The sequence below is a fragment of the Musca domestica genome, unplaced genomic scaffold (genome assembly GCF_030504385.1).
Source record: "Musca domestica strain aabys unplaced genomic scaffold, Musca_domestica.polishedcontigs.V.1.1 68, whole genome shotgun sequence".
NCBI classification, from domain to species: Eukaryota; Metazoa; Arthropoda; class Insecta; order Diptera; family Muscidae; genus Musca; species Musca domestica.
The window spans coordinates 134,626-162,469 of NW_026712379.1; the positions used below are offsets into that span (position 1 = coordinate 134,626).

Consider the following 27,844-nt stretch of genomic DNA (forward strand, 5'->3'; position numbering starts at 1 on the left):
CTGTCGCCACTCAGCTCCCAAGTTGAGACAAATAAAAGAAGGCAAGCAAGCGAACAAGCAAAAATTGCATTCAAGTGAGAAAGAAAGGTGGGGCGCTCAACTAACTGCCATGGTCCCTCTCAACAAAGCCATGCCAACATAGCCACATACATACGAACAACAATTAATGCCACAAGTTTTGCTTCTTTCTTCTTCTTTTTGGTATTATCGTTTCTTTTTTTTTTTTTGTGTGTTTTGCTCGCCAAGAGATTCAGGGAGAATCCTCAAGTTAGTTGCTCCATGTTATTCTCCATAGCCGATTGCGTGTACTTTTGTGTTTCCGCAAATCCATAAGCGTTTAAAATCGTATTGAGCCTCTGTCTGCCATGCAGTAGGTAGGTATAGCTGGAGATACCTACCGACATGAATTTTTCAACTGGCATCAACCAGCCAAAAGTATTTAAATTCCACTTAAATGAGCGCGACGTTATTTAGGCAAGCTGGCTAACGGTGGTATTCCAAAAGAAAACTAAACAGAGCAGCCATACACGAACAAACGATGCAGATTAATGGGAAAAATTCGAAAAATTGCTGAGGCAAACCAACAGCCAAACGCAGGCCAGCAACAGCAACAACATCCACCACGAATATTTGCGGGTAATTGGAAGGTGGGGCAATTTGTTGGAGAAACTTGAATAATGAGCGCATGCTCCGACGATTGGTCCACAAAGACGCCATTTACAAGAAACGAAGCAAAGCAAAAAAAAAAAACGAAAACACAAATAAAAACCTCTCTGACAAATGTCTTGTTCTCTGCTTGGCTGAGCATAAGTATGTGGGGAGAATTCTTGTTGCTCTGACTCTCTGTGACAAGTGCATGAAGAAAAAATACCAATTGAATACATTGAAGAGAAAGAGATGGCTACAGAGAGAAAAGAGATGCATTTATATGTTTTACATTTTCGAACAACTGCTAATGACCCAACTTCCCCTGTTTACATTCGAACAACAAGTAAAGCAAATCTTCTCTATGGTAACATTTGCAAGAGAGCAACAAGGAGAGAGATAGAAATTTTCGAAAAAAGGTGTTAACCCACCGCCAATAAGAAGAAAAGCAATATGATTGTGGGTTGTATCTCTCCCTTTCTCTCTTAGGGCTTTGTGATGCGTTTGCCTTTCCGTTTCAGTAAGGTAGAGAAGACCAGCAAAATGTACGCCGAAACCAACAACAACTCGCACGGCCCAACAAACACCACCAATGTGTGGATACACACCGCGTACAATGTAACTTGCCAGTCCGGTTTAGTTGTACGTGAGACTTTGCTGCGCGCTAACGTTGCTCTGTGCTGGGCTGCAGACCGCTAAAAAAATTCGTCTTATGAACTACAGACACACACAAACACATTCGCATAACTTTGAATACCCATATCGATCGATCCTGCTGTAGTTGTGAATACCGCAAAAGAAATTCCGTGAACGCGCGTTTCATCGACATCACCACCTCTACATAGGTACATTCTCATGTGGATTAAAGAAAGAAATCGCAAAAGAAAAATAAATAACCCAACGACCAAAATAAATTTTCAAATTTATCATTTTCAGTTTTTATTTTAATTTTTCAAACACAAGAAAAAAAAACGCGACGACGTTAGCCAGGTATGCGAAATTTGGCAAACAAAAGTGACAGATGTGTCTGTGGAAGAAAATCGTTGAAAAATTAATGCAATCCGCAACTTGACAAAGCAAGAAAAATAAAAATTAATTAAAAATAAACAACAGCATCAACAAAAAGTTGGAAACAGCAAACACAAAACGAAAAGCCCCCCTTTATTTCTCCCCCTCTCAAAACCATTGTCGTCAGTGCCTTAAAACAAACAAAAATCTTGTAAAGGATAACAAAACAAACAACCCAAAAGCAAATAAAAATACTTAGCTCAAACCCAAATGAATTGAAACCAAAACAAAAAAATAATCATAAAAATCGTAAAAACGGAAATTTCCATTGAAACTTTTCGGTTTTGTTTTTCTGTGAATCTTGGAAGAAAAAGTGAAATATTTGCGAAAGCCTCGAAGAAAATTCCCAAATTTTCATTTGTCAACAAACGCTTGTCTTAAACATAATATATGGTAATGGCAGAGATTGGTGGCCATTTGGCTCACCAGCTTCCCCTGCACAATCACAATCAAACTGGATTACAACCATCGTTGGTGATGAATCATCACCTGGATTTGGATTGTCATGGACATGATGTGATAAGTAAGTATTATAACAAAGAATTAAGTTTTGCTAGGAAAAATTGATTATCAATATTCAATACTTTAATGTGGCTGAAGGGTCTGATTTGCCGTCGGCAATTTTTGCAGTGCCTGAATATCGTATAGCAAATATTGCAAAACTGGTAGTTCTGTTACGAAATCATTACTCTCTCGTTGGAAGTAATATAAAGTAGAGCCAATGGGGAAATGCTATCAATTTTTTAACTCTGATAAACACTGAAAATTTTCTTAATGGAAACAGAGTTGGCGGACGATTGGGTAGAGAATAGAGGTTGTTGATATCCACTTCCTCAAAAAAAAAATTAATAATAATTTCAGGAAAATTTAAACTACGTGGGTAGTTTCAACAAAGATTTTTAAATGAAAAATGTAAAGAAATTGTCAAATTAAAAAAATTTTATGAGGAAAATGTTTTTCATTTTTTTCCTCTATGAAATCGGTGTAAATAAACAAACGTGAAGATCGTAGCCCTCTTAAGAGTATTTCACATTCTTCTAGATTCTAAATTTCGTTCTGATTCCTTATTATATATTTTATTGACCTTCCCCCTTATTCCATTCTATATACATTTCGAGTATAGAGTGGAATAAGTCGAAATATTATTTCGCTGCATAACATGAGGGCGCTTCTAGTCGTGGTACCCAAGCCAGCCCCTCAATTTACTTGTGACATGACTATTCTTGTGACATGACAAATCATAAGGGCGCTCCTTTTCATTGGACCCAAACTAGTCCCTCAATTCACTTGTGGTGTGACATTATTTCAATTCGTTGGGAGCCATTCTTTCAAAACAAAATATTATTTTACGGCATACCTGTCACAGGCCAGTGAAACCTAGTCATACGGATGATCCTAGCAATAGCACCCAAACAGGTCCCACAGTCTACTTATGCCATGACCCTAGCCTAGTTCATTGGGCACCATTCTGGCAAATCGAAACTTCCTCTACCTATCGCTAAATCATGAAAGTACTTTCTGATCTTGGGAATCTGTCCATTAGGATGGTAATAGCGATCCCTCAGATCTCTCATTCCTCTTGTGTCATAACCCAAGTCCAGTTCTTTGGGGGCCATTCTGACATACTCGTGATTAAATCATGAATATACTTTCTGTTCTCAATCAAAGCTCCCAAACACATGTGTCGTGACCCTAGTCTAGTTCGTTGGTCGAAATATTATTTTACGAAATATTTTGGCTCTTTATGACCACATAAATATCCAAAGGACTCAAAGAAGTTCCTCATTCCATTCATTTTATAACAGTAATCTAGTTTGTTGGGCGCCATGCTGTCAAATCAAAACATTTTTTCACGGCATACCTATGACTTGATTCACGACTTGTCAAATTTTGGGATTCTCCTAGCGAAAGCAGTCCAGCAGGTCTCAATATTCCCTTATGTCACGAATTTCTTCCAATTCAATGGCGCCATTCTTGCCACTAACAAGCATTTTGCTTTTTGAAAGATCAACAAGGTTTCCTTATCACATTGGACCAAAAGTTTAGCTACAACTTAAAATATAGCTACATTGCCTTGAACCTATCAGCGTCCCAAGTGCAGCTGGTCACTGCCTAGAGGACCCTGTTCCTACTTCTGATCTGATGATTTAACTTAACTCTCAACATTTTGGGGTCGGAATCTGGCAGTATCTGTCAATTTGTCATAATAAAAGTCATGTACTGAAAGTGGCTCTGGAGTTTGTGGCGAATTATTTTTTCCTATTTATAAGGAGGAAGAAGAATCAGCTGTGTAGCTCTTCAAACCTTAAGAAATATATGACTTCCATACTTGGCTCTCTTGTGATTTAAAAATGTAAAAAATAAAGATTAAATAGTTTTGTGAAACTCTGTGTTTTACTCTACAAATCTATGATTTCTTGTTTTGGAATATCACATGCGCAGGTGGCTCTCTGGGACCGGCTCCCTCCGGAATACTTTCGTATCTGACTTTTTTATATTTTTTTTATTCAGCACATGGGAAAGTTAAGAAATGTTTCTTAAACATTGAGAAGGACCTAGGACTGCTCCTTTGAACCGCGCTAGATCATCAAGCAGTCTTTTAAGTTATTGATGCATTTTCTTTTACTGAATATTTCCTTTTACATTTCCGTGATGCAATTTGTCGAACATGAAAATCTCACAGACCTGCCTTCATTCCAATATTCACCTACAAATGTACATATTTATGGCTTCTCTGTCATTTCGCTGACTTCTGCCAGAGATTTCATATTGAAATTTTTAATTTGACTTCCTATATGTGAAAATATGCATAAAATTAAATACACACACAAACCTGCTGAACACATATACATACATCTTTTTACAATTTTAAAATATTTCGGTTATAAATATTTTGGCATATAACAAAACGTCTAGAAAATATTTCAATTTATTTCTATGGATCGTTTGTTGTAGTTTTCATTTGAATAATGAAGTGAATTTATGAATATTCAATTTCAAAACAAACAAACAAAAAAGTGTTTGAACAATGAACATCTGGAGACAAGGAAACAATACTGGACTGGGAGTGCATTTGGTACAAGTGATTCCCACTATTCCTTGGACACAAATTTTCCATTGGCAATAAATTCTCAAAAAAAAACAAATTGTCATATAAATTTAATGGGTTATTTTTAATTCAACCTCCTTCTCCATACCCTTCAACTGCATTACTTCTTGGATTTCGAAAGAAATCGTAAATTCGCAAATTGTGGCTAAATAAAATTTTGCGAAGTCATATCATGATTTGCTTGGTTACCTTGCTCCATCCATCCATGCAACGACCAACCGATCGCCACAGATTAACCTGATTGTAAATATAAAAATAAATAAACATAAATAATAATAAAAAAATATTTACCGGTTAATTTTCGTAGTTAATTGCAGCAAATGTTTTAAATGTTCAATGATAAATTCGTTTATTTTACATCTAACGTGTGTGCGTGTGTGTGTTCGTCCATATGTGCGTGTGTGCGAGTGAGTGAGTGAGTTTGTCCACAATGATGATCGCACAATCTTGATGATCATTTAAATTACTCTTGATTTGGTGACATTAAAAAATTGATACCCGACCACGGGTTGTCGTCGGCGGTAATCATTTGGAAAGTGTGCTGCTGTTGTTCTGTTTTTGGCCAGACATTGTTGCTCGGTTTTGTTGGCAAAATTTGTTGGTTTTTTTCATTGCGTCAAAAGTTGAATGACATTTTTATGCGAGTCGAGCCAAACTAATTAGTTAATAATTACAAAATAAAAACAAAATGCAAAACAACAACAACAATAATTAGAAATGCTAAAGATCACCTCTGACGTACATCGTTTAATAACATGAATAAATAATGAGTTTTGCGTTTGATTCATGCCTTGAAATGAAATATTCTTTTTTTGGTTGCTGGAACCAGTTGCAAAAAGAAAGAAGAAACAAAAGATTTGCTAATTTTGCTGTCAAATTTGTTAAAAAAAACTTTAATTTTGGTGTCATTATGCAAATAATCAGTTTAAAAATAGTTATTGAAATTCGACTCTGATGCAATTTTGGTAAGAGAAACCGAATAAGAAAAATTGTGTTTTTTATATTTTCTTCACACGAAGAGAACTTAAAAATTGAAAATTTGTGGCCTAGAATACGAGTCGCCAAAAGAAGGAATGAACACAGCAAAAAACTTCCATTCTAAAAATACAAAATATGGCACAAAGTGGGTAGCCAGGGAGGGCCTGGGCTCCCACCCTGAACACCAATCTGACCAGAAGTGTATAAAAAAATTTGCCAAAATTTGTCTATAATTACTAATTGAGTTTCTTCTCAAAAATGCCGTAAAATCTTCTAAATATTCCGAGCATCTAAATGCTATATGCAATAAAATTGCAAAAGTTATATGTAGAAAATATCGCTTTACATATGACATTAATGTAATGTGCAATCAAATTTTCAAAATACTTAATTTGAAAATGTTTGGAAAAAAAAATAAAAATTAAACCTCCAAGTCGTTTAATTTTCAAAATGTACAAACCAATATCAAGTTTGAATATCTCTTCAAAAATGCTTATAAATCTATAGTTATCTGGAGGCTCTTTTTTGAATGAATGAAACTTTAATAGTCATATGTAAGATTTTTGAAGGAAAAAGCTCGAACCAAACTCAGAAAATTGAATTTAAAAAGATCCCAGTCTTCCGGAAAACCATCTCTCAAAATATTTTTTTTTTCTCTGAAAATAAAAAAAATAAACAAATATCTTCCTATTCAACCTCAACTTAATTAAAACTGGTTTTACACAAACAAAAAATTCGTGCAACTTAAAACTACATTTTTTTCAACAAATATTTTAAAAATTCAATTGGTCTAAAAATCTCTTAAATGTCCTGCCTTTTTAATAATTTTTATAACACAAATAACTATGGATTTGGAAGTACTCTAGATACAAACTATGTCGGTACTCAAAAATCTAAAAATTTCATCGAACTCTTGCAAGATGACCGAACCTCACTTTTTAGAGGTAGATATTTTGTCTTCCTCGAAAAATAATAGTCTGATCAGTTTAGCTGCATTAACTGAAAAAAAATTTAAACAGCTCTTTTAGCTGTTTTTAGCCGACTTCAGACCTAAAATAATATTAAACAACAATGTTTAAAAGTCTTATTTTAATTTTTCACAGAAATTGCCACACGTCTACTTCAAACCTCTTACAAAACGTATTGAAAATCAACTAACCTAGCTATAATAATGAACCGAAAAAATTATCACAACATGGTTCTAAAGTTATTTTGACCTGATGGAGTAATGGTAGAATTAAGAAGACAACCTCGTGCCATCTTTACAATATACTCGTAATATTACAATATATTCATAATCCATTAGATATACCCAAAAATCTATAGTTAGTTAAATTTGAAAATTGACAACTAAATATATTTTCTAAAAAAAGGCTACACATGTCTCTTAAAAGCCTATTTTTTCATGGAATTTGTTTAAACACTTAATATCTCCCAATATTATTTTTAACACAATTTTCACCTGGCAACAATGATTATTCGTTTTAAGCATTTCCAAAAATATTGAAATTATCACAAAAATCAGTCTATTCAAACCCTCCGTTTTTCTGAATAATTGATAATTACATGCGTTTGAAAATTATGTAAATATTTAATAAATAATTAAAATTCTATTTAAACAATTTATAACAAAATACAAAGACAACAAAAACTCGGTTTTACACCTCCATTGTAACATTTGGCAGAAACAACCACCGAACAGTGGCAAATGATTTGTAAAAAAAAAAACTAAACACAATGGAATATTTTTACAAATTAAATGCTAATTGAATTGTAAGAGGTGTGAGTGTCTGTGTCACCCCGTGCATATAATCGATCCAATGTTGGCATCAAAATATCTAATTAATAAATCGTTTGACTAATTTTATTGACTTACAATGTAAATTACCATTAAATATGCCCGGTTGTACGTGGAACTAGTTGGAAAAACGGAAAACAAAATTACATTGGAAATGCCTTAGATAGCATACCTTAGAGATATTAGTTACATACTTACAAGAAAAAATTATTGAACAAATAATATAAAAATATTGATGTTTCACAATGAATTATATATGTGTTTTAAGAAAAGGCATTAGGGGCCGAGAATACAAAATTACTTTATACTTGCCGACTTTAGGATTTGCCAAAAAAATGTCTTTTCGAACAACCCAAATTGTCTGACCATCTAAGGAATGACTGTTTTTTTTTTAAATTTCATGTGAAACACATTTGGAACGGTGTTTTTTCTTCGCTTTCAATTTCGTATCGTTATAAATAATAGCGATTAGAAAATAAAAACATTGCATACTTTGTAGCTCCTATAAATCTTAAAAACTAACTAGTGTCAAAACTAGTAACATGTAGAATATGGTCACTTTCCACCTTTACATACCTAGCCATTGAAAAAATATGTTGCAAAAATTTATTTTAATTAGTACAATTTGACTTTTTGTTGTCAAACTATTTGTTTAAATATCCCACCTGGCCGTCTGTCCCATTCATTCACCGACGTTGGTTAAATGATTTTTAATGATTATGAGGTTGAATTAGAAAATAAAAATCAATTGTTACTGTTTTGTTCTGCCACCACATATAATTATTATTAAATAGTCATCGTATCGCCCCCCCCCCCAAAAAAAAAAAACCACCACCATTCGTTTTTGTTGGATTTAAATAAAATTGGCATTTTATTAGCAATTTAAACATATATGCAATTTATTTTTAAATAATTAGCTTCAATATCACACAAAAATTGCTGCAATCACAATTTGTAAAGTTTTAGGTTTTTTTGTTCGACGCTTCATTACTAATTTTACATATCGAATAATGGGAATTAAATGGGTTCTTTTTGTTTCGAAATAAAATACATTTTTTACGGTCTACTAGCAATTTCTATTCGTTTCTATTAATAGCATTTAATTCCATACATTTGTCGGGTCATCAGTGGAAAATAGACGAAAAAGATAAACCCAAAAAGGTCAAGGTAAATTTTAATTTTTTTGGTTAAAGCGTCAAAATATACAACATTTAACGGTGCTTTTTTTTTTTCGAATTAATAACAATTAATAAATTATAGTTTTTACTTTAGGGAGAATTGAACAATGTATATAAATATATAGAAAAATCTTCATTGGTTGTTTGCTCTAAAATATTCTTGTGATTCCCAAATTCAAAACTTTAAAAGAACCCTTAAATCAATTTTCACACTACAATGTTTCAATGAAAAATACAAGATTGTGGATTTTTATTGAAGAAATTTATACCATGATGGATAGAGAGGCCTTTCATTTTATTACTCGGATAAGCTTCTCCTAAAAGTATGCATCAAAAACTTGTTTTGTGTGTAGAATGGTATGGGCTAAAGGCTAGTCTAAACATTATGTTGGACTCAGATGTAAAGTGGCTTTGAATACATCTATATTTAGAATTGCTATAGCATACTTTTAGGCATTCCACTATCTAATATATTTACAGTACAAATATAATAAGGCTTTACAGTTTTCGGGAGCGTTAAAAACATGTTAACAAAGACAATAATGATCTTCGTCGCTAAACACAATTTTTCGTAAATAAAAAAAGTGGATCTTCGGTCAACTTTCCAAGAACCCATTTTACCAAAAATCCTGTGTTGCTATAGGTCTCTCGACTTCAATCCTTGCACCAGCTGTATTCAATGATTTGCAAGCGTTGTTCGTTTATAAGACGATCCGTAGTCAAATTTTGGACCACACTGAAGATGCTTGACAGTGCAAGAAACATGAAACGTGAGCGTTGTCAAAAAAATTACATCTAAAAAAATCACCCTTTATTAAATCTGTGTTCATTTTCTAACCAAATAAAGTTATTATTTAATTATGCACATTTAAATATCCCTCAATGTATGTATCAACAATATTTAAGAATATGGAACAGGTGATGGCTTTTTCAATGTAAACAAAATTGTATTATATTGAATAAAACATTGCATATTTTTAGGAACATAGGTTTGGATTTAAATTTTAAATCAAGAGTAATACCTTCAAAACGTTAAATAATCATTGCCTACTTTTAGGCTAAAACCTACAAAATGCAAATTCGGGAGTTAGACTCAGCAAAATTTATGAAGAAATTACTTCGATATAAATCTCAAAAAATCACAATTAAAATCCAGACCTAAGTTCTTAAAAATAATTTAATATAATAATTTAAATTCTCAATATAATCAAAATTGTATTATATTGAGTAAACCAATGCCTGTTTTGAGGAACTTGATTTGGATTTAAATTTCACATTCAGAGCAAGACCTTCAAAACTATCAGTAATCGCTGCCGACATTTAGGCTAGAATCTTTCAAATGTTAACTCGGGTGTTAAACGCAACAAATTTGTGAAAGAAGTATTGATTTGAGATTTTTGAGTCTGTATCTACCATTTTTGAGTCTTTTGTTTGGGCTTGCGCCATTTTTTCGCGATTTTGGAATAACATAATTCTGTAATATTTTTAATACATTTTTGTCATGTCGCCGGCCATCCATTGCCTGATCGAAACATTAAATGACAATATGTATTTTGTTCAATTTCCATTGTTTTATGCCTTTGGTTTTTGTGTTTCAAACCCAAAATGCATAAATCTTTTAATGTCTTTTTTTGTTTGTTTAAATTCAAATAAATTCCACTTCTTCTATTCACTTTGCCATTGTTTGTTATAAATTTATACAAATCTGTTCAAACTACGCATTTTTATTTCATAAACTGAAAATATTTACATAATTTAATATAACTGCTTATAGCTGGATACAAACAAATATAAAATGCATAAATATACATGGCATTGTAGTGCGACTGCACCAACAACATGCAACAACATACATAAATATAATGATTTATAACGATTTAATTATTATTATCGAAAAGTGCATTAGCATTATTTATAAATGTATAAAACTTAATTAAAATTTATTTAAAAATTTTGCGAAAAGCAAAAAACTTTACTCCTTTAATCACATAAATATCTAATAACTAGTCTATGGTGGAAACCAACGTGCATTTAGGTATTTTAGTGCATTATCATTCTAATAATGGTAAATATTCGATGTTGATTTGGTTCTACGAACTTGCAAACAGGAAATTTCTATAGAGATGCGTAGGTAAATGTTCATTATGTATGTATGTAAGATGATGTGTGTCGTAAGAAGCAACATAAATTAAGTTAAGAACATTATAATTTAAAACTCACACACACACATGAGAATGCTACAGAAATTCACACTGCTAAAGCTTAAGCAAATGCAAATAATATAATATTCTTTTGTTTTGTTATTCCTTTGTTGTTGTGTTTGTTTCTTTATTTGTTTAAAAATGATGAATTATTAATTGGCTCATAAATTCTCTTAATAATGCGTTTTGTTCGCAGCCACCTTGAATGCAAAGAAGAAGAGGAAAAGAAATATAATTAATATACAATTGAAATGGTTTATTAGCCCAATACCACCAGAAGGCGTTGGAGGAGGTAATTTTTTTAAATTCAAATCAAAGTGTTCAAGAAGTTTTTTGTAATAACCCACTGTGTAACTAGACACCTGTTTAAATCTCATAGAGAAATGTTGAGTTGTAATATATCTTTTTTCAGACGACGCTATTTTCTTCCCTGAAATTACATTAAGTCCAGAAATTTTAATTTAATTTTTTTTTAATTGTAGCGCTATTAGTCCATTGAAACATATTCTGCAACATATCCGTGCAAATCTCAAACATTCCCTCAAACTCTCTCCCACTCTCTTCCATTTTTCTAAAACATTTTATTTATTTAATTAATTAAAAATAAATAAAAAATTATAGAAAACAAAACTACTTTTCAAGTTAATGAGTAACTTGTAATGCCAAATAAGCAAAACAATTCTAAACATAGCTCTCTCCAACTACAAATGCCAACAAATTTGCTCAAGTCAAACATTCAGTGACGCTTGAATCGCTTTGCCTTTTGTTTGTGCCCTTTGGTAATTTCGAAAAAAAAATGCTGAGCGAATAGAGAATTAGTGGACCAACTAAAAGTTAACTTTAGTTTTTCATGGACGGATGGAATTGTCCACGAATGAGCCATTTGAAGCCAAGCAATGTAACCCTGTATTGTACTTATGCAAGGCAAGTGTGTGCATGTATGTGTGTGTGAGTGAGTATTTGAGAGTTTGTATTCCAGCGTTTTGTTGCGAAAACAATGTACATGAAAAATACATTAAAAAATGTTTACTGACATACAAAACTTTACGTCTGTCTCTCTTCCTCTCTCTCTCTTCTCTCCTTTGCATTGTTTTTGTTTTCTTTTCATTGACTTGCTTACCGTCTCATTGTCGTCTTCTTCGTTGTGGCGTTAATTTTTTTTAGGGAAAAACAAATTTGAAAAACCAAAACTATTGCAAATAGAATAGCAAAACTTTAATAATAAACAATAATAGTTTTAAATAGTTTATTTAACTATTTCGTTTGGTTTATGTTTGGGGTATAATCACTGCAAAGTTTAGTACCTGAGAAAAGGCATATTTACCAGGAAAAACTTAAGGCAAATTCTATTGAATAAGTTTTCATTTTTCTCTTAAAGTCAAAAGTTTTCAAAACTCAATAAAAAGCCTCCTAAGTGGCCTTAGCCTATTTTTCCAGATTTTCCGCAATATCCTCTTTTTGAACTGTTTAAAAATATGTCGTGTAAGCATCATTCACAGTAAAAATGTTCAAAGCTAAAGTCTTAAAAAAAGTAAATTTTTCAAACTTTCTATTTAGCATTTTTATAGCATACTTTTGGGCGCTCGCTATACAGGGTGAGATAAAACAATCGCAACAAAATCAATACGTTTATTGAATGATAGCAAAAAATGTCGGAAATAGACCCAAATTTTAGAATAAGTTTAGATTTGTTCGAATTGGTCACCTATGGCACGAATTATTGCCTTCAAACGGCCAATGAAACCGTCACACGCTGTCCGAATGTTGCTTTCCAAAATACTCCTGACACAATAGTCCAACGGATTGGTATCCGGAGATTTTGGTGGCCATTGAGCGCTAAAAATGAAGCGAGGAACCTCATTTTGTAACCATTCTTGGGTGGCGCGTGCTAAGTGCGATGGTGCTGAGTCCTGTTGGAATGTCCAAGGTCTGCGGCCAAAATGTTTGCGTGCCCAAGACTTTAATACACCCTCCAGAATATTTTCGCGATAATAATCGGCATTTATTATTATGCCATGGTCGATTAATACGAGCGGAGAGAAACCATCGGCTGTTATGGCGGCCCACACCATCACCATGGCCGGCGCTTGAGTTCTGGTGGCCAACCGAAGGTGCACATTTTCAGCTGACTCCTTTAGCAAGTAAACACGATAATTTTGTTTGTTTACAAACTGCTGGAAAACGAATTTTCTTCTCGTCGGAGATAACCAAATTCGACAGTTCACCCCTTTCGGCCAAGCGAAGCAACTCTTTAGCTCTTTTGAGTCTATTTTCTTTCTGTTTCGGTGTAAGTTCTTGCACTTTTTGGAATTCCAATGGCTTTACCCCGAGCTCATTTTTCAATATTTGCCGAATGGAATATTGCGATAAGTTCAGCTCACGAGCCATTTTTCGGCAACTGCGACGCGGGTTTCGATCAAGTCTGTTGGAAGACTGGCTTAGAAATGACAGCAGTCTGAAGTTGGTTGCAGTTTTTTCATATCACCCTGTAATTTATATAACAAAAATGTATATAAGCAATACCCAAATGGGCTACCCTGTATATTCATAGTTACCAGAAATCAAAAAAAAACTTGACAGAGTTGTTATTTATAATTATTCAAATTCTAATCTCAAGATATGCAATTTGTAGTTGTTGCTTAACTACCATGCAGAAATGTTTATGTACTTGCCCCAAAACAAAATTACACTTCCACTTTCAAGAAAAATCTTAGAGAAAAACAACAAGAAAAAACAACTCCTGCCAACTGGATTAATGTTGCATGCACAACGCCTCGCTTCGAAGAACAAAGAACAGTAGCCGCTTGAAGCGATAAATGATTAGAAGATTTGGGGTATTTATTTTTCATAGCTCAGTGTACGTACATAAGTATGTGCCAGCCGCACAAATTTACTGTTATCAGTTTTTTTTTTGGCAACCAAATTGTTGCTGTTGTGGTGGCTTGGCAGCTGTTTAAATTGGCGCTGAATTTTGGAGTGGCAAATTAAAGTGTCAGCAGTTGCCACATGTTAGGCTACCGTTTTAATTTGGTTTTTTGGACTTGATATTCCTTCATTCCCATTAATTTATAAACACCATAATCATGAGCTCACAGACACACACACACTCATATGATAAATTAACCATGTGATATATCGTATGTTTAATATTAACTATCATCAACAAATCATGCAAGGTTGGGCCAGTCAGCCAACCAGCCAGCCATACAACAAGCACATAAGCCATGTGGAAAAAATATTTAATTTCTGTTACAGGAAAAAAAATGAAGAGGAAACAAAATAAATGAAAAAAAACAGCTTACCGCCGCCACTGCACACAGACATGAATAAATCAACGTTGGCGCTGATATTTCAAAAGCCGCAACCAAAATAATATAAACCACCGAACAGAGAGTACTTCAAACAAACTCAAATATACAGAAAAAAACCCTACACAGACACACAAAGTCATTAAAATGGGGAGAAAAAATGGCCACATTTGCTCACACACACACACACATGTATATAAATACAACAGGCATTAGCAAAAAAGGAGCAACCATATGCGGTGTGTGTTTTCACCGCTATGGAAAGGAAACATGCAAATGCATACACCGAGGAAAATTTATTAGAAAAAAAACAAACATTCGAATTATGAAAAGTTATTAAGATGTCTTGTATCACATGTGTGCTGCATACTTTTAGGGGCACAACAAACCAGCTAATTATCTAATTAAATTTTTAAATTCTTTAATGTGATTTGAATGCAAATGTGAAAATCACAAAAAATGTTTTTTTGTTATAAAAAAATGTGAAAAAATATTTACTTGCAGTCAAATTATTATTTTTTTTTAAATTATTATTTAAAAAAATTGCTAGTGAGTCGAACTTTTAAGGTTTCTGGTATTTAATCGCAATTACTTTGAAATAAATACTACCTTCCAAAGAACGGTTCAGTAAGCCATTATCAAAAGGCGGAACCCGTCGCATGGTGGTGTTGCATAATTTCACTACAAATTTTAGAGCTCGAAGAAGAAATAAACCAAAAATAATATTTTTTTAAAACTTAAAACAACTTATTGGGTCACGGTTAAAATATGAAGAGTTTTTAATGCAAAGATATGAGTTAGAAGTGCAATGTATATGCTGCAATTTTTTTTCGGTTGTGCATAATAGGCAATTTTCAGACAAAAGTCCTTTAAAAATCCTTCTTCTAGCATTTTCTCTGTGAACCGTCTTTTATATTGCTTTAAAGATACAAAATGGAAACATATGCCCATTTTTTTACTATCTAATGCATACTTTCAGGAGTTAACGAATATATGAACAAGCGTATCATAGAAGCCTTTTGTATCTACTACCCGTGCCTTATAGAAAAATATGTATATCATGCCATCGTTTTCTACTGAAACATTCGATTTTATATTTTAATATCTGATGCATACCTTTAGCGAATATATTAGCAATGGCATCATAGAAACATATTCTGTATGCAAGCAGTGCAAATAGAAAAATAGGAATTCCTTATATATAAATACCCTTCCTTGGTATTTTTGTCTTTATATCTTTTCCTCCTCATGTTTTCTCAGTGTAATTGCAGCTTGCAAGTTAATATATAATTTATATTCATAAAAAACACAGCTTTTTTTTTGCCTCCTTTTTGAGTTGCCTCCTGTTGACTCGTTGTTGTGGAGCGCCGCGATATTGCCATGCGACGTTATGCCACGCCCGCATATTGCGTGCATCCAAACACTTCACTTTTTTCATTTCGAAAACCGCCAATATTCACAACTACCGACAACCGAAGAAAATAATAACATTGTAACTGTAGCTGCTATTTTTCATATGTGTGTGAGAGAGAGCCCAAAGCGCTTATTAAATGCATGCTCCCAGCGGGATGCCTCGGAAGTACGCCATGGAGCCCCAAAGAACATTTGATTGCTTCGGTGTTGGCATGTGAGCGTGAGAAATTCCAAAAAGGGATTCCCATTGCCATTTATGATGGCCATTTTACTGGCACTCAGACATGCATGGACAGGTTAACGAGACCCGGCTTCAGAACGCACTTCGCCATTAAATTGTAGGCCATTCACAGGCAGATACGCCTATTTTTATTTGTGTGGTTTGTGCAAAGTCCCTTTGTGCAATACCGGTAAAACAAGTTGAAAGTTAAAGTTTGGTCCTTGTTAAACAAGAACGGGATTCATTGGAAAAATTGCACACTACTTCGGAGAGGGGGAACAATTTTTGGCGTTAGTCTTTTTTGGAGAACTGCATGTCACATGCAATCCGATTTTTTACCAACGAAAAACGAAAGAAATACTATAAAATAGCCAACCATAAACAATATTTTAAACGGCAGCCGGCAGTCTAGTTTTCCACACCAGCATTTCGCCGAGAATCCACAAATCTGTGGAAAAGTGAGACATGAAATGGAGTCGTTTGGTTTGGAATTTTTGGTCTGGTTTATGGCAATCGTAAATCATGCCTCAAGATATTTATGTCAGCACTCATGTATTCAATGTGAATACAACATGCGACTTTTTTCCAGTTCTCAATGTACGACACTCACATCATCGGCAAACAAGGTAGAGAGAAATCTTGCAAAAGCAAAATAACACAAACAACAACAAAAAACGAGTACATCATGTGTGCTGGCTGCTGTTTGCATAAAACATGCGGTTTGATTGCAACATTGCAACAATGCTGAGCTAAGTACTCTGAAGGCTGCTGTGATGAGGTAAAGCTGGGATACTCACACACATACTGATGCAGCCATCATGTGTGTGAGTGTTCTATCACACATCCACCCACCCACTTCGTCGGCAAGTCAAAACAACGCCCACATATTTTCTCAAACTTCTGACTCTTTCATTCTACTGTCATGGCAGTAAAAATACGATAGTGACGGCAACGGCTGTGGCTGCGGCATCGGCACCGTTACATGTTGCAACAAAATATTGCAAGTGTCGTTGTCGTGGTAGCAACTTTTACAAGACAAAGAAGCCAACCAATTGTTACATGTTTTAAGAGATATACTCTCTGGTGAATAAATCATTATTACTGCATTGCCAACACGTTTACATTCCATATTCACCCTACTCCCCTCTCATGCCTCTATGCATGTATGTGTTCAGATTTTCTTTTCGAACCACTTTGCTCGTTTTTCAAATACCTTTACCTTGTAACAAATTTCGATCTGAACTATTTACATCAGTTTTGTTGTCATGTCCTTTGAGAATATTTACGTCTGCCAGAAAGAAGACGACAAAATTGAAGATGCTACGACAAAACATTTCTCATTTTTAGATGGTAATTTGAATGTAAGCGGCTGTGTTTGTGTGTCATGGTTCAAACTTTTTGTGGTCATGTCAGGTAATTTAGTGTCAAAATTTAATTTATTTAACATTATGTCATATTGATGTTGCATTGTAATTTATATCAGATAACTATCAACTAATGTAGTCATCTGAAGCCACAAGAAGGAATAACTTACAACATGGCAACTGATGTTGTGCAACAAAATGTCAATGCAAATTGCAGTACGAAATTTAAATTATATCAGTTCCATACGTATCGTATTTCTTTTTTACATTAGGCAATAGATATTTGGTGGAAAATGGGTTACCATTAACGTTAACAATTTTTTTGGGGTTTGTTTTGGATAGAACTGGATTTTCCAATTACTTCTCTATAAACCATAAAATAATAGGCAAGGGCTTGGTAAAAAATTTGAAATATCCTCAAGTTTTAAATACCGAATATTAGTTGAAACCATATAAAACAGTCAAACAAATATTGAAAATCTTTTTTAGAGAGTGTTTAAAACCCAAGGAAATCCGGAACGCCAAATAAAATGTTCAATACCCATCATTCCAGAAATAATACAAACTTATTTGCTAGTTTTCAAATCTACATATACATAAGAGGGGCATTATTAAATTAATTCCGAATTTTTAGGATTTAATATTGAACAAAAATATTCTTGAATTTTATTTTTATCAATGACTCGAAAAAAAAAATAAAATCACCTCATTATCCCAAAATAAAACAACAAAAAAAAATCCCAGACAACAAAAATAGCTATCTACACGATAATTTCTCATAGAATGACTGACTGGCTGCCATCGAAATGTTTAGCCTTGGTCAAATGAAATTTATGTGGGTTCTTGGGTCACTCATTATTGTTTCATTCATTCCTTTCTATGTTTGGTCTTTGGGAATTGAAAAAAAAAAAAAACAGAATCCAAACCCATTGGGATTTTTTCTTTAAACAAAAGGTGCAAAATCAGATAAGCATCGGCAGCCAAAGAATTTATGGGGTGCGCTTGAATATCTTTATTGAAGAATTTGCTGAGCTATGCGAAACAGTCTAGGGGTACGATTTTTTTGGTTTGATGAGATTTTATGTTTGAGACCAGAAAACACCGGATGTGGCAAATAAAATCAACCAAATAGTTTTTGGACAGGTTAATAAATTTTCTGAGAGAGGGTATACTAAAAAACCCACAGGAAGCCAAAGGCAAAAATAAGTGCTTCAAAATAAAATTGATGCCAAAATCAAAGTGGCACTTAGACGCGCCTAAAACACAAAAGTCCTTTAAACTAACAACATTATTTAAATCAAGAGCTACCCAATATTTTGAAGTGCAAAGACATTTTTTCTAAAGAGACTTGACAATTGCATTGGAATGCCTTCTGTCTGCCACAAGTACTCCAATTGCCATTAACTTCAATTCGGTTATGCAACCGTCACTAATGGCACTCCAAGTAATCTCTGTGTGTTTGCCTCAATTGATCTTCATTTCCCAGCATGATCTGCTATGGGCTCCTGTAAACGCTCACAAAGATTATGATATCCCGTGGAGTTTTACAAAACTCGATACAAAACAACTGAGAAATCGCCCTTCTAGAGTTACACACAGCGGGAAGTTTCATTCATGAAGTCTGGCAGCTACCTAAACCCCTTAAAAAGTAAACAAACACCTACACGTGAACTGGCGGGTCGGACGGACAAAGAGTCTGACTGATGAGTGAATGGCTTTGAAATAATTTAGTTTAGCTCGAGCCGTATAATTACGGCTTAGCGTCACAACAAAACCAATTGAATGGCTACAGACAGTTGGCTGAGTGTATGTGTTTGCGTGTGTGTGTGTGTGTTTATTTGCTCTTAAAAGATTTACAGACAGCCATATTTAACTTTCCTTAATGTTTTTTTGCCTTGCAATTGTTGTCGTCGTCGCCGTCACCGTCTTCGTATTTAGGATACTTAATCCTAAATGACCTGCCAGTCAGCCAGCCAGCCATTGAACTTGATGACGACACCCGACACACATTCATACACACATTACTCTGTACTTTGGTCCTGTCTCGCCACCATAAAATTGTCATTGATTTGCTATGGATATCCCAGTATTTGTTTACTTATTGGCAAACAGAAACATATCCTTGTTCGATGTCTACTTCCTTTTGTTGTTGTTTTTTTGTGAGAAAGTGTTCATAGAACGGCCGAGCACTGAAAAGTGGGCGTATGAGTTTTTAATTACCTTGGTTTTCGGGTTTTTGTTAACTCCCTACCTGTCACGAGACTGAAAGGCAAATATTTTGTATTGTATTAAATTCCAATTAGTTGAGGAAGGACAACGGGTTTGTAAATATATTATAAATAATATTTAATTTGTTTATGGCTCAATTAGTCACTAATAAGTCAGTGTGAAAGGGGATAATACTAATTTTTGTATAATTGGAATATAATTAAAAATTGGTACCCAGTTAGAAATGTGTACCATTTTACGAACTCAATAATACTATGTGAATGAAAGGTAATGAAATTATTTTTTTAAACCCATGTTTCCGGAGAAAATCGAATGCAATTAAAATTGACAGTTGTTTCCACTTTGGTAGCTAACTCGGACGATTTTCTTTAAAAAAGTCTCTCATCGGATGTGATATGTCCGGCAAACTTTAAAGAGAAATTTCTCTCCAAAAAATCTCATTACCAAATAATGAGTAACTACATACAAACCAAATCATTTACCACTTTACATTATCAGGGATTAGCCATAGAATGCGTGAACCCCTCTAATGGACCACTAAACTCTTAAAGTTAGTAGAACAAATGTTAACTCGTTACTTTTCGTCTTACTGGTAATGCGAAAGACATACCATTTTCATTATGATGTCATAACTAAACTAACAAAAGCTTTGGATCTTTATAATCCGAATAACCCATGGAAATTTAATGTAAACAAACTATTTTCTAAATCACCAGTATTATCCACCAATCCACCATCCTATGGAGGGTATATTAGCTTTGTCATTCCGTTTGTAACTCCTGTGTTCTAGATTTGCGAATTCCGTCTATCTGCCTGTGTGTGTATGTTGTTTTGCTGCTATCTTTCAAAAGAAGTGAAATAGAAGGCTAAAAATTTGCTCACATGTGTATTTTGCAAATGTGCAATTTCGGTTCACGTCTTCGTATAGCCCCGATATTCCTGATATTCAGTATTTTGATGATTTTAACGATACAATTCACCGGAATTGTGTTGTATTTGAAGCATAACGGCTATATTCGGTATTTTTAAAATTTTAATAAAATTTTTAACCGATTTAATTTTTTAACCGATTTAAAATTTCGTTCCAAATTGTGGAGGGTATTCAAAGTGTTTCTTACTTGTTTTTTTTTTTCTAAAATAGCTTCAATTCCAAACTATTTTACAATGATCACATAGATCCTAATATTTATTTCTAGCGAGCTAGGATGATTTCAAAACCATGATTAACTCCATCCCCATCAACAAAAAGAAGAAGAAAACCTTATCAGCAAAACACAACCTTAAACCTAACCTTAAACCCAACCTTTATGATTTTTGGGGACACAATTGGGATGGCGGCGGCAATAAATCTAAAAAGGGACAATAAAACAAAACAACAACAAAAACACTGGAAATTAACAAAAAACTCGGGAAAATAATAGAAAATCACACTTATCTCTTCACAATGGATAGCGCCATTTCAAACCATAGACGACGGTGACTTAGAATTCAAATGACCTTTTCTTGATGCCTCTTGAAAAAAACGGAGCGAACTCAACACAAAACGGGCTTTGTGTGGAGTAGTCTACTTCTAAGCGGCTTTAGAGGTACTTCTCTTTCCTCTCATCTCCACTCTTTTTCTGTTTGTCTACATGTCTTATAAGACATTAAGCACTTTATGGGATCTAGGAGGGTTTCTGCTTGTCTTTTTTGAAATTGGTGTGTCATCGCGTTGCATGTATGTTTGCCTGTCGATCGGTTTGTCTGCCCTTTGCATGAGGCATTTAATTCAAGTGTTGAGATTTTTTATGACCCCAACTTGTTGTTGAGACTTAATATGTGTTGTGGTTTTCATTTGATGCACCGCCTCAAATGAGCATTACATGACATCTGAAAACCCCGACTTGATTGGCTGACCAGTGTGTGTAAATGTCATTTGAGACCACCTTGGCTATGATGATGTCGATGATGACTACTCTTTAGCAGCCTCAAAAGTCATCAACTCTGCCAAGATAGACTCATCATTCGCTTAAGATTTATTTAGGCTGCCGTTGCCGTCGGCCGGTTTTTAGCTTGAGACAAACACACACCACACCTGAGCTGTGATTTCATTGAAACATTTGCTTTGTTCCCTCGGAGTATTTTATTTGTTGGTTTTTCTTTTGAAAATAAATCCACTCGCCACTTACTGATTGTTGTCAACAAAAACATGCATCCATACATACGGCAGTTGCAATATTTGTTTTTGTTACCCCAACGAAAAAATAATAAAAACTAAATAAAAGTCTGGGACAAAAAAAAATTGCCATAAAAAGAATAATATTACGGACTCAGGGATAGGCAGCAATGGGTATTTGTGGGTTATTTAAGGTGTCATAAAAACCACAAAAAATTCCTAAAATTTTTAACAGTCATTTCGAAGCCATTCCAGGCCCCAGTAAAATGCTGGCCACCTACCTAATTAGCCATAATAAATCGCTTCGTTTTGACTATAACAATTTATTTTGTGCTTTGTATTTTTCGTTTTTGTTGGCTGGCTGGATGGTTGGTTTATTGTCTTAATCGTTCATTAAAACACCGTATTTTAAAGTTCTTAACAACAGTCCGTGTTGAGAGTGAGATGTGAATTAAATTTTGAAATGTCTTTTTTTATAGCAACAGTAACAATAACTACAACTGATTTGCTATCTGAGAGTAATGAAGAGAAATTAAAACTAAAAAAGTTGTAATTTTTTAAAGTTATTATATTTAATTTTTTTTTTCTAAAATTTAACAGTTGGAATTCTTGGGAAATTTAGGATTCTATAAAGGCCAACAATGGAGAGCAAAAAAATTAGTTCTATGGAATTTTCAGCATTTTCAATTTTTTTCCAATGTGAGCTCTGTTGCAGCACTGGAATGTATATTTTTTAATTTTTTTTTCCTAAATTCCGTTTCTGAAAGTAACAAGCTTGTAATATTTAACATTTAAGAGAAAAAATTCAAAAGCGATACTCTCTTTAGAAATATTTCCGGGACAAAATTAATTGGTTAAAAAGTAGTAATATTCCAGCTAACCAAGCTGTCCGAGTTTGATCCGCCTTAAAAACTTTAAAACGAATGAAACTTCAGTTTTCGAATTGTTATGCGGTCCGACAATAACGCGTTTATTTTATCCACATTGTATTGGCACAAAAATCTCTGAAAAATAGAGAAAATCAATCCATTTTCTCTCTCTCTCTCTCTCTCTCTCTCTTTACAAACAGAAGAGAAAAAAGTCCACAACAAGAAAAAAGTTCATCAGACAAATTTCACAGAATTCGAACATATTTCGGCCAGACGTGTCAGACTAAACTTCAGACTGTTAACAGACGTGTCGGCCGTCCGACATTTAATTTGCTGGGATGATTGTATATGTATGTTTGGTTGATTTTTGACGGATTATTATCAAATTAGAAATATATTTGCTCAAATTAGAAATCTCTCCTACAAATCCGAGACTTGCCACAAATAATTTTGCCTTATATAAATCCAGTTATCTCACAACGATTTTGACATTTCGCACTTCTTACTTTTATCGCCAAAAAGTACTTGAACACTGCCTATTCTCCATAAGGATTGTGTGACTAAGTTTTAGGATATTGTATCAGACGCGGACTTTAACCAGTGTTCTTATCGGTTAAAGCTCTCTTTTACAAGAATTACAGATCGATTTTTTTAATTTCTAAAATAATTTTTGCACTAATTTAGAGGATATTTGTGTTTGAAAAAAATAATTACCAAAAATTGTAGAAAAACTTTCACATCTCGTCTTAAAAATAAATTACATCGACACTTAAATTACGCGTTTTACGAAGATATGTCATTTAACTGACACATCATCATTGGAAATTGACAATCTAGATAACGTTTTTATTAAGACATGTTCGGTATAAAATATGGGATTATATGTATGTTTATATGAGATAAAAAGTCATTTTACTCTCTCTCTCTCTCTCTCAAGAGAAAATAGTGCACAAAAGAAAAAACTGAGAGAAACAGCTGATTGCTTGGATCAGCTGTTTTATGTTTAACTGCAATGTTTTTTTAATTTTTTCGCCATTTATTTATTTACAGCCTGTTCCACGATCTCGAAAGAAAATTTGTGCGAACGAAGGCTACTCACTCACTTTCGCATAAGAATGCGTTCCACTAACTTTCGTTCTTTCTTTCGCATAGCCTTACGTGATTCAGTGTTGCAAAATATTTTTTGGCAAAATTAATCGCGAAATAAGGCAAAAAAAAGCGCCAAATGTCTAATATAAACGCGAAAAAGCAGCAGTGGCTCTGTCTCAACTGACAGTTCAGTTGTAAACAAACAAATTGTAAATAAACAAACAAAATAAAATTTCTAGTGATTGTGTTCAGATTATTTGTGTTCTTAAAAAAGAAAAAAATGAATATTTCTGTAGCCCTATTTTTTATGGATGATGAGGAGGAGGTTCAAATTGTGCCACGGAGGCATTTAAGAGATGCTTCGAATTTATTTGAAGTACCTAACAACCAGTAAGTATGATTGTATTTTTACATTTTTAAAATAATAAAAAAATGATTTTTTCTAGGTTTGTGTCTTCCAATGGTCTTCATGGGATTGCCTGCTGCTTCCAAAAATTGGCACTCCTCTGGCGAACTTAGGATTCTCCCCCATATACTCAACTATTGCCCGCAGCTGTGTAGTTTTTTCGTGCTGGAATTGAGAAAATAAAAAAAATATATATTTGTTGTTCACAGATTAAATTGCATTTATTATTTTTACTTACATTTTTCTTTCCATTTTCAATCAAGAAATGTTTATGTTAAAACAATTTTCCTTAATTTTTATCATTCGACAGCAAACACACAAGTGACTGATTTTGACATTTGTGTTCGCATGCGTACGAAAGAAAAAAGATAGTGGAACGCAAAATTACACTGAAACGCTTACGTTTTCGTTCGCTTTGATTTTCGTGCAAATTTTCGTTCTGATGGATTTTAGTGGAACGGAAATCAGCTGTTTGTCGTGTAAAAGTTGTGCGAACGTGTTCTTTCGACATCGTGGAACAGGCTGTTATTTTTATATTTTGGAGGAACGAACTCAAAATTTAAGAATTAAAATCCCCTTCATCAATGTGGTGTTGCCGTACTTTTTAAATACTGTGAATCTAATGAAAGAGGGAAAGGTGTAAATTACTCTCAGAGAACGGTGCCGCTCTAAAGGCATTGGAAATGAATGAATAAGCAATTTAAAAATAAATGACAATCCTTCAAAATCCATATTTCAGCCACTCAGAAGTTGCCAGTGATGCTTCTATTTTTTACTCCGACAAATATTTTTAGTAAAAACACTTTTTAGTTAAGGAGAATGTCATTCGCCGCTATTTTGTTTTCTCTTAAACTTAAACTTGTTTTCTCTTAAACTTTCCTATAAGTTTTATTAGATTGTCAGGTACAGGACGATTTTCAGTAAAAACTTAAAGAAATACGGAGCTCACGTCAAACCCTCATTAGAGAGACCTATTTGATTACCTAATCACATGTTTAATCAAAAAGACACACATTTTTTTTCTTTATTGCAAAATAAAGATTGAACATAATACTATTTACATATTAACATACATACCTTCGAATAACTTTCCCGCTCTTTTTCACCTTTGACATCTTCTTTTGTTTTTTGTAACTTTTTTTGTTTTATCAATTATTTTTTTATATATGCATCCATCCATCCATCTATTCCACAAATCTATCTACAATACAGCAACAAAAAAGGCCTTGGGTAATAATGATTTTGGCCATCCAAAACAAACAACAACCACAGCAAAAAAAAAACGAGACAATAACAACTATTCAATGTGTCAAATTTACGTCATGTTTAGACCAATCATCTGTCTGTCATACATATAAAAATAAAATTCTTTTGTTGGCGTTGTTGTAATTTTTAAAAGTGAGGAGAAAAAACATCGCTGTCCATACACATTTGAAGAAACGTCAATAGTTTCCTATTGTTTAAATGTCAAAAAATACAAAAGAGATGTGAAATGATTGTCAGACAATTCTATTATGGGTCATGTGAACTAAAAAATTCGTTAAAATTGAATATTTTTTTGTCGGATGGAACACCTGACATTGCGGGGGCTCAATATGTTGAGACAAAATGTTCGTAGATACAAAAAAAAAGGTTGAAGATTTCAAATATTATTAAAGAGCTTGTTTTTACTTTCTCAGTTACTATGTTAATTTTTTTTGAGGGTAGTTGTTGAACTCTCTCCTGTGAAACTATTTTAGAAAGTTTAATTGGAACACTCAATAAAAAATTACTAGAAATCAGCTGATCTGCAAAAATCCGAAAAAAATCGAGGCAAGCCAAACTGAAAATGTAAAATGCGAGAAATTATTTTAAAACTACAAAATCACGTCACGCAAAATAAAGACAACGTAGAGTTTTTCCCTCAGTCATATGGAATGTTCTCATTCATTATTCAATCGGAAGATTCTCCAGAAAGACCAGCTTATGATATGGTTATGCTAAAATGCGTTATTGTGATCCCTACTGCCAAATGTTGAGAAAGTTTGGCCATTCAGGTTGCATTCAACAGCTGTTAAGGCTAAAACAAATCAAAGCTTAAATCGTGACTTCGGTGTGAGAATACAACTCTGTTGCCACTTGTAGTTGATAACAGAGTTGTATTCGCACGCTGATGTCACGTTTTGCGGTTTTATAAATTTCATCCTTTATCGTACAGGAAAGTTAGAATACTAACAGAATTATTGATCCGTACTCGTATCATCCCTCATAATATACATACTAACAATTCTTTCACATTTACGACCCACCACCCCCTTGCCAATTTGTGCCCGAACTTTATATTCAAATTCCTTATTTTAAACTAAAATCATGTTCGCGTTTAACAAATATGACAGTTTCACAAAAAAAAAAGATCATGTTCTAAAAATATCCAGACCCACCACAGTAACCAGACTTCCTCCCCCCTCTCCCATATCACCGAGTTAGCCCATGTAATTTATAATCAAACCGCCCCAACATTTTGACCGTATGCCAACATTGCAAAACAAACACACACACACACACTCACTCCTGCATCACAGCAACAAAACATGCTACACAGATAATATTTTGCATACCGGGCTTGGTAATCGCAAAATAATACAAATAAGAAAAAATAAACGTAAAACATGTTTGCCACGAATTGACCAAGCAAAGTTGGTTAAGAGCAGAACTAGAAACAACAAAACTTTAAGCCGCCATAACCATGGCCTGTGTCGCTGCATAGACTAAAGTCAACGACAAGTATTCCATAAGCTAGACAACTTGCTATAATTCCAACTTCGAAGCGAAGAAAAAAAAAAACACGAAAATAAGATCGCAGAACCTAGGAATAGCTTTTGTCTGTCTTGGCCAACACTTGGCTGACTTTAAGTTTTGTTTGCCCATTTTATTTATTTGTTTTTTTTTTTTTCTTGAGTTTATTTCATTTTCTGTGGGTAATTAATACCAGAGAGGACTTCAAAAGATTACCCCATAAGAAGAGTCAGAAAATTCCCCCACCTAAGACACACATATATTCCTTCATATGTACGTATATGTGTGTGCATGGCAAGAGAAGACCTCAAATGCATATCCATATATCGTATGTGGAGTATTTTACATTTGCCATAGCCGAAGAATGTAACTCATTATGTCACAAATTGAAATGTTGCAGTAAATAAATGGACGACAGCATGCCACAAAGCAACGACAGCAACACCCCAAAGCAACACTGCAGCAACAACAACAAAATGACCGGCGATTTCGAGTCGCAGAAAATGCAACTGCAAAGCCATGCCGGTTAACCGTGTCAGTAAATTGAAACGTTTTGTAGTAATTTGAAATTGTAGTTAATTCTATCTTCGCTACACGTGGCCCGAAGATTCTTCGGATTAAGATCTTGATTTAACTTATTTGAACATTGTGGAAAATTTATTGCCCAGAGTTGGTTAGCTAGCTGTAAGATTTGAAAGAAAAACATTAATCAGTGGCAAATTATTTGTTAGAGATATTTTGCAAAACAAAGAAAGAAATTCATTTGGATAAATAGTCATTTCATTTGTTTTTTTTTTTTTTTTTTTTCTTGGTTTTAGGATAAATTTATTATTTTTCCTCCATATATTTGATACTCTCACTAGGAAATATTGGCGGATACAATTATCAGTAATATTTAAATAAGTACTTTCCCCTATGAAACATAAGCTATATGCCAATTTGATGGGATAAGGTTGATTTGTATACATCTCATTTGGATAATTGCCATCTCAGTTTGGATAATACACATACCACAACTAATATATCAACAAATATTTAA

General features: G+C 33.7%; 1 protein-coding gene and 2 long non-coding RNA genes across 3 annotated transcripts in view; 2 read left to right on the top strand and 1 right to left on the bottom strand.

The window, feature by feature from the left end:
* Positions 1 to 1,237: 1,237 nt before the first annotated feature.
* LOC131805959 (insulin gene enhancer protein isl-1-like) overlaps positions 1,238 to 27,844 on the top strand; it is a 61,234-nt gene continuing 34,627 nt past the window's right edge. Inside the window, exon 1 of the mRNA XM_059129771.1 lies at positions 1,238 to 2,236. Within this exon, the coding sequence (XP_058985754.1) occupies positions 2,104 to 2,236 (133 nt within the window). The 5' untranslated portion in view covers positions 1,238 to 2,103. The remainder of the gene's footprint in view (positions 2,237 to 27,844) is intronic.
* LOC131805961 (uncharacterized) lies at positions 23,579 to 24,222 on the top strand. Its single transcript, XR_009343914.1, has 2 exons — positions 23,579 to 24,014; positions 24,071 to 24,222. It is a non-coding gene; the product is annotated as an uncharacterized LOC131805961 (long non-coding RNA).
* Positions 23,951 to 24,562, bottom strand: LOC131805960 (uncharacterized). Its single transcript, XR_009343913.1, has 2 exons — positions 24,269 to 24,562; positions 23,951 to 24,195 (listed from the first exon to the last, which is right to left on the bottom strand). It is a non-coding gene; the product is annotated as an uncharacterized LOC131805960 (long non-coding RNA).